This window comes from Electrophorus electricus, chromosome 2, assembly GCF_041902795.1.
Source record: "Electrophorus electricus isolate QZ-2024a chromosome 2, ASM4190279v1, whole genome shotgun sequence".
Taxonomy (NCBI): Eukaryota; Metazoa; Chordata; class Actinopteri; order Gymnotiformes; family Gymnotidae; genus Electrophorus; species Electrophorus electricus.
In genome coordinates this window covers 32,221,158-32,234,046 of record NC_137498.1, presented here as the reverse complement: position 1 = coordinate 32,234,046, position 12,889 = coordinate 32,221,158, and the positions used below count along the sequence as shown (strand labels likewise).

General features: G+C 37.4%; 2 protein-coding genes across 3 annotated transcripts; one reads left to right on the top strand and one right to left on the bottom strand.

The window, feature by feature from the left end:
• Nucleotides 1-35: 35 nt before the first annotated feature.
• On the bottom strand, nucleotides 36-1,993 carry nudt1 (nudix (nucleoside diphosphate linked moiety X)-type motif 1). Its single transcript, XM_026998534.3, has 4 exons — nucleotides 1,754-1,993; nucleotides 1,249-1,403; nucleotides 799-944; nucleotides 36-700 (listed from the first exon to the last, which is right to left on the bottom strand). The coding sequence occupies exons 2-4, from the start codon at nucleotides 1,398-1,400 to the stop codon at nucleotides 528-530; spliced, it is 471 nt and encodes a 156-aa protein (XP_026854335.1). The 5' UTR covers nucleotides 1,401-1,403; nucleotides 1,754-1,993; the 3' UTR covers nucleotides 36-527.
• Nucleotides 1,994-2,054: 61 nt separating this feature from the next.
• Nucleotides 2,055-4,414, top strand: mrm2 (mitochondrial rRNA methyltransferase 2). 2 transcript variants are annotated; one of them, XM_027000513.3, is made up of 3 exons: nucleotides 2,055-2,302; nucleotides 2,397-2,659; nucleotides 3,521-4,414. In XM_027000513.3, the coding sequence occupies exons 2-3, from the start codon at nucleotides 2,431-2,433 to the stop codon at nucleotides 3,943-3,945; spliced, it is 654 nt and encodes a 217-aa protein (XP_026856314.1). In that variant the 5' UTR covers nucleotides 2,055-2,302; nucleotides 2,397-2,430; the 3' UTR covers nucleotides 3,946-4,414. The 2 variants fall into 2 exon arrangements, with proteins under 2 accessions (XP_026856314.1, XP_026856237.1); XM_027000436.3 differs by having other exon boundaries at nucleotides 2,055-2,659.
• Nucleotides 4,415-12,889: the final 8,475 nt, after the last annotated feature.

Below are 12,889 nucleotides of genomic sequence, written 5' to 3'. Positions count from 1 at the left end.
CATGCATCTGAAAATAATGTAACTGGAATCTGAAAAATAGTGTAAGAATTTTATAGGGATTTCTGACATTAGAGACATTATCTTAGAAATAAAAACAGCATAGAGAACTATGAATTTGAACATTCCATAGTCCACAAAACATAAAAAAAACCAAAACAAAATCAGTAAAGAATGACTTCCGTATTTCTTATTGTAATATTACATGATAACCATATTACCTTAAGAAAGGAATGTTACAAAACAGAATTATTTCTTAAGTAGACAATTAATACAGACTATATTAATCTAAATGGCTGTTTTTTTCCTTCAGAAACCACAATCATAAGAGAACGTACTCATTATTTAAAGAAAGTACAAACTGCATAAACAATGATTATTATAGTATTTTGCTGTGTATGTGTGAGAGAGAGGGACTAGTGGTGTGTTTGGTATGAGCACATTCTCAATGCAAATTGGGGCAATCACTTCCTCAACCACGACTGAGGCCCATCACTGTGAGATGTAACCACAAAGGTGTGAGAATCCAATCAAAGGTCCTGCACCTCATCCAGTTTGTGTTCCACTATCACATTGTGACCCTGGAATTTGAAGTAGCCCAAGAACTTTCTCTTCTGCAGCATCAGGGGGAACCAAAGGACATCGTCAGCCCACATTTCTCCAAAGGGGATTTTGTCAACGTCAAACCACCGAGGCCTCATTTCTGTGACAGAAAATGGGGATCAGTAGCATGTCAAGATGGTTATCCCCATTCTACCAATACAGCATGTGGTGGAAACTACTGTGTCATATTCTTGATACCCTCAGACTCTGTGGGCTCGCCGGTGTAGGCGTCAGCTCGAAAGATGTGGACATCCATTAGCTCCATCTCTCCAACAAATTCAAAGGTGATATTGCCAATCTTATGCAGTGTGTCTACAGTCAGACCACTCTCCTCCAGCAGTTCCCTGATGAATGACATGATGCTTTGATTTAAAAAAAAATACAATGGAGGGCACTTGTGGATTTTAAAATGCTAAAGAGTATATTGTAAGTGGTCAAATGACAACAAGTTATAAATTAAATATGCAAGTCAAAGTCTGTTACCCCAACAACACAGGCATTTTATTTTTTGTACCAAAAGATTATATTTGAATCAACATTTATTAAAACATTTGGACTAAACAGACCGCTGGACGTTTCATCATGAATGCGATTTAATAACTAGCTTTAAACCGGGGAAAGTGATTGACACTTCACGACCTAACTCACCGCCTAGCAGCCTGTTCTATGGTTTCTCCTGACTGAACTTTTCCTCCGAAACCGTTCCACTTGCCCGCTCCAAAACCCCTCTTCTTCATACCAAGTAATACTCGCCCAGGCTGCACCACCAGCACCAGAGTCAGTAGCTTCCTTGTAAACATTTCCTAAGGCAGACACAGTTACGCTCATGTGCCTTCGTGTAGCAAAATTAATGTAAACCACTGGGACCGTTGCTCCCGCAAACAGACAAACAAACAACAACAACAACAAACACACACAAACACACATAAAACAAGTTTTGGTAACATAAATGCATGGTGAACAGTTGCTTTGGTCCAAAGATTACTGCTACGCTTTTCCACTACATTCAGTTCTTATCGGTGATTGTAGCTCTCCTGACTGACACGAGAGCCAGCTAGTTATCCATTTCTCCTACCTGCGCCTACTAACCTTGGTTGTTATAGCAATTTCAGCAACAAATATTCCTACCAAAACAGTAATCATATTCACTTACTTGTGTACGAACTGTGAACACTCCTAATACGAATAAAACGATGGATTAAAACCGTTACGATAAACGTTAAAGAAAAAATATTTGAATTAATGAACGCTACTAAATAATGAATGCTGCAGATCCATTCCCGCGTGCGTTCTAGGTTGATCACGTGGAGTGTCTGCGCCCACTGCAAAGTTTTATAACAGCGTGATTGACACGTAACTCACACATACGCATCGATACATCCTACTTTCTGCTTACTTATCTACGAAAAAGACTAAACCCCACCTACCGGATGTTTGCAGTCTGAGGCGTTACAGTGAAATAATCTCGACTGAAAAATTTTGAATCGGTTAACTACTGAGAGTGAAATTTTATAGGAATACTGTGATTAACAAACAGGACATCAATATCAAACTCATAACATTCACTAAGAGGAAATGTTTACTTAATATTTCATAGCAGGAACATAGAGGGAAAAGGCTTTACATAGTCCTTGAACAATACATTTCTGTCCCTTTGACTGCGGAGGCATTTTACACACGCACCCTCGTTTAACTTTTGCATGTTCGTTTCAACCATTCCGTTTTTTGCGACTATTGTAACTAGCTAGCTGAACCATGTCGAAATGTCTGTATTTACAAAATTCGTTCTTTTACAGTTCAGCAACAGTACTGAAAAAGGTACATCTAAACATGAAGGGGAGGAAAAGCGCTGACCAGCGGTGGCTTGTACGACAGATGAGCGACCCTTTCGTTAAAGCAGCTCATTCTCAAAATTACCGCTGCAGGAGTGCCTTCAAATTGATAGAAATGGATGAGAAGTACAGTATTCTGAAACCTGGCTTCAGCGTCATAGACTGTGGTGCTGCGCCTGGAGCTTGGAGCCAAGTGGCGGTACAAAGAGTCAATTCAACAGGGGAAAGTAAGTTTCCTGATAGGAGCGAAACCTATTAATACCACCGGAGGTGTTAGCAATAAAACACTTACAAATAGTGATAGCTACAGAATGATGGGTTGCTATTGCTGTACCCCAGTTCTCTGAAACATTGACTGGAGAGAGCTCATGTGTCCCATATGCGACTCTCGAACACGAGATGATGAAAGAACTGAACGTCATGCATGTTCAATACCACTGTAACAGCACACCAACCTTACAGATCCATAAGTATACCAAGACTGATCCTCGTCAGTGGCTTGTAAAGAGTAAATCCCACCTACTCTAAAATTGCATCAGCCTATACAAACCTACATTTTGTAAAAATAAATGCCATGTGCAGAATATACATATTTTCTCCTTCATCACATTATTTGTTGCTGTTAAAAATGATGAGAAATCATGTCAGGAGGCAGTAAAGTATAAACCATTTATTGATTTGAATAGCAATGATGACCAAAGTAACATTTTAATGAGGCTTGGTTACACCGAATGCAACCCTGTCTTAACACTAGGCCAACTACCAGACAGACAATTATAACTCAGAAGACTTCTTCATTACATCATACATTTTCAAGAGATTACCCTGGCTAAAGTAATCCTATTTTACAACATAGGTCAAATTTGAGTTTATTTTGGTATAATAGAGTGTATTCACAGTTTAGATGTCAGGAATGTACTGCTTAGATAAATGGAACTATATATTATATTCTATACTCAGAATACCCTTATCTGAAAAACCTGACAGAGAATACTTTAGTGTTTTTTGAATAGATGTATTCCGATACACACCCAGCCATTGCTCCATGGTGACTTACAAGATACTGTTCCACTGTTTTGTTGTTGCAGGGCCAGATTTACCCAGAGGAAGTGTAATTGGAATAGATCTTCTGCACATTGCCCCTTTGGAAGGTGCCCACTTCCTGTTCAATCAGGATATCACAGATGCCAACATGCATACAGTGCTGCAAAGACTCCTCCCTCAAACCCATGCTGATGTCATCCTGAGTGACATGGCACCCAATGCCAGTGGTTTTAGGGAGCTGGACCATGAGAGGCTAGTGAGCATGTGTTTTTCACTGCTGGAGCTGGCAGAGAAGCTTCTCCGCCCTGGCGGCTCACTCGTCTGTAAGTACTGGGATGGAGCTTCCACGCACAAGCTCCGGGAACATCTCACGCACTCTTTTCGCGACGTGAGGACTGTGAAACCCAAAGCCAGTAGGAAAGAGTCAGCCGAGCTTTATTTTCTGGCCAGGATGTTCAGGAAGATGTAGTGTCATTCATCATCATATACTTAGAAATAAAGAGCTTACTGAGATGATTTTTCAAGAATTAATGATAAAATACCGGGCCGGTGTCCCAAAAGTGACTTAAGACATTGCAGTGCCAATGGTGAATACAATGCCAATGGACTTAAAACTGCAGTGTCAATAGTGAATCACCACTGGAAATTCTTTTTAGTCTAGGCTTAAGCTTAGTATGTGTCTGGGAAACTCAAATGTGTATCAAGGACTTTTCATACTTCTTGTGTATTCTATGTTTCTTTCAGAATGTTTATATGTGTTTATTTATGTTGTACTTAACATAGTTCATGACTTTCACCACTTAGAATAAGAAGATTTAAAGGCTCGTATTTGTATTGAGAGTTTCCCTTTTTCAGATAATGGAGATGCTTTGAAATACCAAAACCCTCATTGCATGAGAATGTTTTAAAGCCCAATAAAAAGCTTCAGAGAAGCCTTACATTTGTGTAATTATAAATGTGCAATTATAAAAATGGGAAACCGATTTTAATAAGGCAGGTCGTATCTTAATTTCAGTTGCAGGCCAGAGAGGCCAAAGCTTTTACAATTAAAATAGCCCTTTCTTCTTTGCTAAAATATGTTTATTTATTTTCTTATATAAAAACAACAAAGGGATGTATTCCTGTTGTTCAGGTCTCCTTATGGATACCTTTGTCATAGAATTCCTTTTTTCCCCAGGCATCCTTACAGTAGATATTTGTGCCTTCACCATAGGGATTTAAGTGTTAGAAAGTACAAAGTTCTGTTGCATTGGACAGTTATTTCACTGCACATAGCTGATGTATATATTCTGATTGTTATCACAAATTGGAGGATGACATTGAGTAGTTCATTATTCTAATCATTTAGTACACAGTGTTCTGCATTGAGTAGATAATTTTGTTTAAGAATTAAATGCTTAGTTTGTAATTAGTATGTATTCAGTATATACTGAGCATTCATACAGTTTAAGTAGTCTGTCTGAATGCATCATGGTGGCTGTGGTGGAACTGTGTTAGCTTCTGTTCTGTGTGAAAAGTAAAGGCAGCTCTATTAGCTGAACAAAGTGCTAGCACCCCCAGGATCATGGGAATTACAGGTTTAATTCCCACAGAGTATAACTGCTGATTAAAATGTATAAACCTTCCCAATACTGTAAGTCACACTGGATGATCGTGTCTGCCAAATGCTCTAATATACAATGATAAAGTCTGTAAAGTGCAAACACTACCTACAAGGCACGGTAGTGCACTAGACCTGGGCAGAGTCGGTTCTGGCTGCAGCTGTTGTTTGCTGCCTGAGGTTTGGGGGTCTTTAAATGCATGTATTCTTGGAGAACTGAATGGTGGGTCTCCTTCATACACTGGAGATTAGTGACACTCACCTGCTGCACTGGGAGAAACAAGAACTCTTATAATTGTTTGCTAAAAAAAAACTGACTTATGTCATGGAAAGCTTACAAAACCGAATGCAATTTATTGGTAGAAATAACGCTTGCCAGTGGATGGTGCTCTTGAGTTGTCTAAATGACAACAGTCTGCATATTTGAATTATGCACTAACTGTGAGGTCATTTTGATGACCAATTTGTGATGAAATACAGGAATACATTACAGTTGAAGCATTTATTGTTAACACACACTGATAGTTATGAGCAACTTATTTAAATGGTGTCAACATATTTAAATAATGGTATCAGTTCAACATTCACTTCCTTCATTTTGATGGAACTCTTGGGTTGTCAGAAGGAAAATGCATAGGTCCTGAATGAGGGGAAAGCTCTGAATACACCTGCACATTGGATCTTCAGAAATGTGTGTAGGTATACTATAGTTGCAGACTAGGACAAGGCTATTAATAACCATTGTTTTGCTCTACTAAAATTTTGTAAACTATAAACTTTTATCAATTCTTAACAACAGCAGTTAACTCTATAATTGTTAACTCTATAAATATTTATAATGCATTTATTTTGTGTCTGTAACAGGAATGCTACATTTTTTGAAGGTTCAAACAGTTAATCTGTTTAGCCAGTCATGCAGAAATGTGCAATCATTCTCTCATTACAAGCTTATGAGCAGGGAAAAGGATGAATACGAAAGCTATAGACAGCATGACTAATGAGAAAGTTGTGTCCCTAAAGCAGTATATTTTCATACATATTATGCCATGTTGGCCTCAGACCTGTTTTAACCTTCAGTTTAAGCACCCCGGCTCATAATGACACACAGGAATTCCACAGACAGCAAGTATATTGAGAAGGATCTAGCATATTAATACAGTAATTATTATTTTATTGGTTTAGATATACCTTTTGGCCTTTGCAATCCATGTTTAAGTCAATCAGGACCTGCAAGCAGTGAAGCTCACTGGATGCTTGAGAAGGAGTCAGAAGGAGTCATGCTGTGAAAAGTTTTCTGGAAGAGGCCCAACATCAGCACCTTTGGTCTAAATGGTTCACATTCAGTGCGATAATTCCAGTTGGCTGCCTCCAGGGGAAGCTCCATAGTCAGTAATACATTTCAATTATACCTTTTACTACATGTTTATTACTCTAATCAAGAATGGGCAAAACACCCCAAGACTATTCTGTGTAGTTTACTAAGATGTCAGGTTTCCTCCTAGAGACAGTGTCAATGAAAGCATTCATTGCTTCAAAGACTTTGATCGAAATCAAGCATGTGTATGCATGTGGTGCCCATTTAATTAGCTCTTTCTATCTTGTATAGTCAATGGATTTTCCTGTCAGAGATGACTATAAAATGGCAACATTGCAATGAATATGTGGTCTTGTATTGCTGATCATAGGTTTCTGTTTGGGGTTTTTCCCCCAAAAACTGATCTATTAGTTGATAACTTCCTGACTACAATTTTATTAAATGAGTGTATGTTGTAAATGACTGTTGTAGGAAGGAATCTTAAATTACCTTAAGGTAACCTTTCACAAAAATGGAGTAGGACACTTCCGGCATGTTCCCCTCTAATGCAACTCGGATTATTATGTAATAAATGATCTTGATTATTTTTGGCCATGTTATAATGGCCACAATGTTTTGACTATTGTTGCACTTACTTTTTGTTTCTCTTCTCCAGTTCATGTAAGACTGTCTTCCCGAATATCTTCTTCAACTTAGTCATCCATAAATGTTCTGTGACTCAGTTAAAATAGTCTTACATTTTGAGAGCTGTATTTGGAGGTCATCTAGGACTGAACTGTCTGGCAAACTTTTTTTCACAGCAAAGTGCCTCAGTAGCCTACAATGCTCTGAGACTAGTCATGCATTTAATCTTTCATCTCTGTAGTCATATGTTCCCTATCTGATGCTTTCAGATTACGGATTAAACAGATATATGATGTCCGTTCAAACAATGTGGACCATATTATGTCTTGCATGAGTTCATATATGTTATACTACAGAACATACCCTACTTATGCATATTTTCCTCCTGGCCCTGTCAGACACAATCAGTCTGTGGTTCTTTGTCGACATCAACACCTGAATGGATAAATGCTTTTCTGTAATCATAAAGACATTCTGACCTAAAAGATAATGCTTAAATGTTTCTCAGACAAATATAAACAGTAAACACCGATGTCAATGTATGTACCCCCCACCCCCCGGGCGAAAAAAGCACATTTGATTTTGAAATGCCCCATAACCAGTAGTTTTTATTTGGAACTCAAGTCTCTCATCTAAAGTTCAGCTTCAGATCTTTGGAAAGCATGCAAGGAGGATACCCCATGAAGGGAATGTCGAAACTACGCAAAGCTCCCAAGGTTAAAGTGAAACATCTAAAGTACAGTATAACTTAGATTTTTAAAAAATGCTTATTTTGGTCATTGCATGTATGTGTATATTTTCGATGTGTGATTTAATGTTTTCATGTCTTCAGTGTAATTCTAAAATGTGCAATATAGTGTACACAAAAAGAGACAAAGAAACAGCAGGTGTGTACAGTACCATTCTACTGGTATTGTATCTAAATATTGCAGAGCTGTGCAGCAGTTGACAACATTGAATTCAAGTCAAATTTGAGTTGTCATTCTTTAATATACTAGGATAATAGTTCAACAGTAACTTAAATAGCAGTTTGGGAATCGGTTGCAATTACGTGGATTTCTGCATCAATCATTCCTTAAAATGTATTCTGATTTTCAGCTTTCGTGCCAGTAATGCACAAACACTGTCTAATTTTTAATGAGACCACACTCTGACTTGGCAGTTACAGAGCACACATTTTCTTCATCTTGAGTCAGTCTGTTGCTGATTTACCCTTGTGTTTCAAACAGTTGCCATATTGCATCACCCAACTACTGCTACCCTGACATTCTCGAGTAAAATGTGTTCATCTGGTTTCTGTAGATTTTGGAAGACAAAGATTTGTGAACTGCCAGCTGTTTTGAGGTATAGTTTTTTTACGCTCAGACAAAAACTTTTTAAATGGTCTTCTTTCCTTTTTCTTACTTCTACCAGCAGTTTATTAACTGTCAAATTGATGACACCAGCAGCCCATAGGCATCAAATTATAACTTTACACTAAAATGTTTTACAAAATAATATTTTCCTGCTTATTGCTAAAATTGAGTGAGAAACGTTTTGTTTTATTAAATAATAAAATTGTGATTGTCTTGTTTCCATCAGGAAAATCATGTAAATCTCATAATTTGTGCCCATTTTCTTTTATTGGCTTTCCTGACTATTCCATAGTCTATACAGGTGGAAATTAAAAAGGACAGAATACACAGAAGTGATGTTAGCAAGTTATAATTCCTCCTAGAACACAGAATGATATTGGCCAGTTCCTTAAATAATCTTTAGCATATTTATTGGGAGGGCCACACATAAGAAAGTTCTCATCTCCTCTTTAATCCATATGTACTGCTCTGCCACCATGGAAACACAGCTTGTACTAGCAAGCAGCCATAAGCTTTGATAGTCCATCTAGTATAGTGCTGGATGTTAGTGTAGTGATAGAGTTTTGCTTGGGTGCTATCAAGGGTGGTGTAATTTTTCCAAACTTTAAAGTATGTGTCTAGAGCTATTCCTAGCATGTATCAGTGTCCCTATCATGTACCTTTACCGCTGTCCTTCTCAGCTCCAAAAAAGCAGAGCACTGATTCACTAATACATGGGTATTATTTAGTTTTCTTTTAACTAATTGATGTGCTAGCATGCAAGATGCAACTTGATTCTAGCTAGCCTTAGCATGTTAATTCAATGTCTTCTTTGTTTTTGAGCTAGGGATAAAAGGTTACCTAGAATACCAAACATCTAGGCCCACAAGCACTGTGAAAATATCAAGGTGGTCTTTTCCAAATTTGAGATGGGCATAAATAAAATTCATTTATTTATTTATTTATTGAGACCAGTAGTTTTCTTGTGCCATGAAATACCTTTTTTTCATTTTTCATTGTTTTCTTGTGATTAGACACGTGATCAATTTTCTTATGATGAACAGACACATGATCAGGAACTTTGGCATATACAACAGCTTTCTGCATGTCATTTTGCTATTACTCTAGGCTTCTTTTTTATCATTGCACACTGTTTTCTTGCTGTAGTCTTTGTAGAAGGTCTTCTTGGGAGCATAGCGACAGTGCTGAGGCTGTATTTCCAATATTCATACAGGGCTTGTGGATTGATTACCCAGGCCTCTAGAAATTTTGTTCTCTTGTTTATCATAATACAGTTATTTTGCTTGGACCACATGAATATTTAAGAGCAGACTGTTGGTAAGAATATTTGTGTGACCTTTTTTTTAAAATAGGAAGGATACATCCAATCAATGCATCCCACTGGCTGGATCACCTGACCCTGTTAGCATTTGGAGAAGTAATTAGGTTATAGGTTCATATGCTTCTTCCAGCCTGGACTTTGAAAGTTTAAGCAATGTGTTCAGTATTGTTAAGAAGTACACTGGCTTGTGTTATTTGTGTTTGTCTAATATTGTGATTTAGTAAAAGATCAGACCACACTCTTATGAATAGTTGTGCAGAAATCCAAGTAATTACAAACGCTTTCTTACAGCTGTATTTTGCATGACATAATTTCATAATTGCTGTTACAGACTTGATCCAACATTTATTTTGGCTGCATCCAGTGAATGATGTTGTAATAGTGCGTCTGCACAAAAGTCCTCGATGGTCTAATTTTATTCAATTAATCAGCTGCTCAGGCCAAGTCTGAATGTACTTTACATGAATAAATGCCCTTGAAATTACCACAGAGCTAATATCCTTGTTGAAATCTGATTAGAACCTAAAATTGAGCTTTTTGAAGTCTGATTATCCCATGAAATGGAATTTCTAAACCTAATTATGGGTGAATTTGCATGCATTTGCGACATGACTGAAACTCAGAGTTCACTTAACATTTTAATGAAATCTGCTTATGCTGTATCAGATGGGTTTTCTGTCACTATAGTGACGGGATAACTGCTTTCACCATTTTTTGTCCACTCTTCAACATACGTTTACATAGAGCAACAACTGTCTGCTTTTGAGTAATAGCCTGCAAGATACAAAAACCTGAAAGTAGTGTTATTTTATATTAGTCATTTATTTTCTCATTGATAGTTAGATTGTAACTTATTCTGTTTCAGTGCTTATGTATATTAAAATGACTGTAAACTCAATCACACAATTCCCTGGCAGTTGCTTCCCTTGTGCCTCATGGGGGTAAGTTGCATATTTTAATTTTAAACAAATCCATTCCATGTGCTTTTGAATAAAAAGTGCATTCTCAGGTTGATTGACTTTTGCTCGGACACCTTGTTAGCATGGAAATAGCAGTAAATTAAGGGGAACAAGTCATTTTATGAGATTTGCAAGAACTTTCAAAGTTTGATAATTGTAATTATGTTAATGCATGATCTCCATTGATTTCTTTATATTTTTAAGAAAAGAATCCAAAACAAATTCAGGGGAATTAATTTTACCTTCACAAAATAAATAAATAAAATAAAGAATAAAAAATATTACTTTCAGTAAAAGATGGCTGAAGACCCAGCTCTGACCATATGATGGATCACAGGTGGAGATGCTCCATACATGCTGCACTACATGTAGCCCCGTGGCTGTGCTTGGCACCCTCTCACTGCTAGAGCCTGATGCCCCTCTGTGATGAATGAGCAGGCATGCATTTGCTGCAGGGCTGGGGGCCAGAGATTAACGTACTCTCAGCTCTCTGACATACCATGCTGTCCTGGCCAATGGGATAGGATGCAGAGCAAGAAGACTTCTGTATGACATCAGTTGAAAGTGAACTGAAAAGTTTTGCACAGGTATGGCACCACAGTCTACTGTACAGCCTGCTGTAATCACTTTTCTTTCTATTTGATACCCAGTTATAAAGGACAATTATAGATGACAGTGACTGTGACTGGAAATTGTATTAATATGTTTTGAATTCTGTGATGCAATTTACCAATTTAACATATAGACACTTATATAGACGCTAAGTCAAAACCATTAAATTACCCGTATTCATTGCATTTTAAGTCTTGCAGAGAAGCTTACTGATTAATTTCAGGCATTTTCTTTAATTTCAGAAGAAGACTCCACAAAAGACTAATAGCAATGCAAAACCTTAGAATTTGTAGGTGCAGAAATAGGGGTTAAATTTGAAGAAAACAAAAATACCAACAGGGACTCCGTTTGGAGCAAGTAGGGTTTGTTTATAAAAAAAAAAGGTACATGAGAAGAGAAGTATTTGAAGAGGATCAGGAATTGAGTTACTAAGATTTCTGGTCAGCAAAGGATTCCCTCTGAATCTTACTCAAACTGCTTAAAGAATTGTTTAGTGATTCTTCATCCTGAGATTTTCTGTTCAAAGTCTATCAAAGAGGGAAGTAAGTTATTTTAAATGTTTATAAAAAATTATGGGATACTCAGCAGCAATGAATATGAAATATGAGTATGAAAGACTCAGCCAAGTTAAAAAAAAAAACTGGGATAAGACTTTGTTTTCTTTACTGTTGCCACAAAATGATTAAAATTGCATATTCAGCTCACAATCTCTGTTCATTCCTTCACTCGTTTTCTTTATCAAAACAGATGGATTGCCTTTTGCAACTTACCAAATTAAAAACTTACATATCTAGTATAAGGGCACAAGAAGCATGTCAAAGTCAAGTGCAGTTCCTTTCTCTAAGATTGAAGTGGATATAACAATGATTATGCAACTTGATGGATCTGGCTTTCATCTATGAGCCAGTCTGTGAAGGCAAAGACATGGCACCCCTCCTGCAGGGACAAATGGAGCATGGGTTTGAATATTCATCCCCCTAAGAGACATTGGTTTTCAGAGACACAAGTGTGTCTGGACACGCTATAGCACCTTGAAATCACAAGGAGTCTTCCTGATAATGTTCTCAGCCATTCTGTGATTGCAAATGTACCTTCAGCGTTAATGTGCCTCTCACAATTGCACATGTCCAGAGTAATCAGGCATGAAGTGGGTCCTATAGCCTGGCAAATGAGAAAATGGCACGGTGCATTTTGAGGAGTGTATGATAACCCAAAGACCTCTTTACATTTTTCTTGCATTATCACCTCTCTCTGAATATACAGATCTTCCAAAATGCATGCATGACAGAAAAATGACAGATTTTCTCAATTTCTCGAATGGAGATACATCTGAGAAAGAAAATAGACTTTTGTTATTCAATCTGGAATATAGCTGCCGGATATAAGTAGTCACGCAGTGCACAGCAGGCTGGGTAGTGGGCTCTTCTTGGTTCTCCCTCAAGGACAGCAGCACAATCACAAGAAACAAGGGCTCACTTTTCACCAATCCTCTCAAAGAGCATACATTTATGAGCATCACAGATTTACACTTTACCACATGAGAACTATACAATTACTGTCTTTTTATTTGTTTATTCACTCACTCTTTGTTGCTTTCTGTGTCAGAATATTATCACTGTGTCAGTGA

Excerpts from the sequence above, each read along its gene's own strand:
- nudt1 (XM_026998534.3), bottom strand. The coding sequence starts at position 1,400 with ATGTTTACAAGGAAGCTACTGACTCTGGTGCTGGTGGTGCAGCCTGGG. Across the intron at positions 945-1,248 it reads ATAGAACAGGCTGCTAGGCG|GGAACTGCTGGAGGAGAGTG; the intron begins GTGAGTTAGGTC and ends GTCATTCATCAG. Across the intron at positions 701-798 it reads CGAGCCCACAGAGTCTGAGG|AAATGAGGCCTCGGTGGTTT; the intron begins GTATCAAGAATA and ends TTTCTGTCACAG.
- mrm2 (XM_027000436.3), top strand. The coding sequence starts at position 2,356 with ATGTCGAAATGTCTGTATTTACAAAATTCGTTCTTTTACAGTTCAGCA. Across the intron at positions 2,660-3,520 it reads AGTCAATTCAACAGGGGAAA|GGCCAGATTTACCCAGAGGA; the intron begins GTAAGTTTCCTG and ends TTGTTGTTGCAG.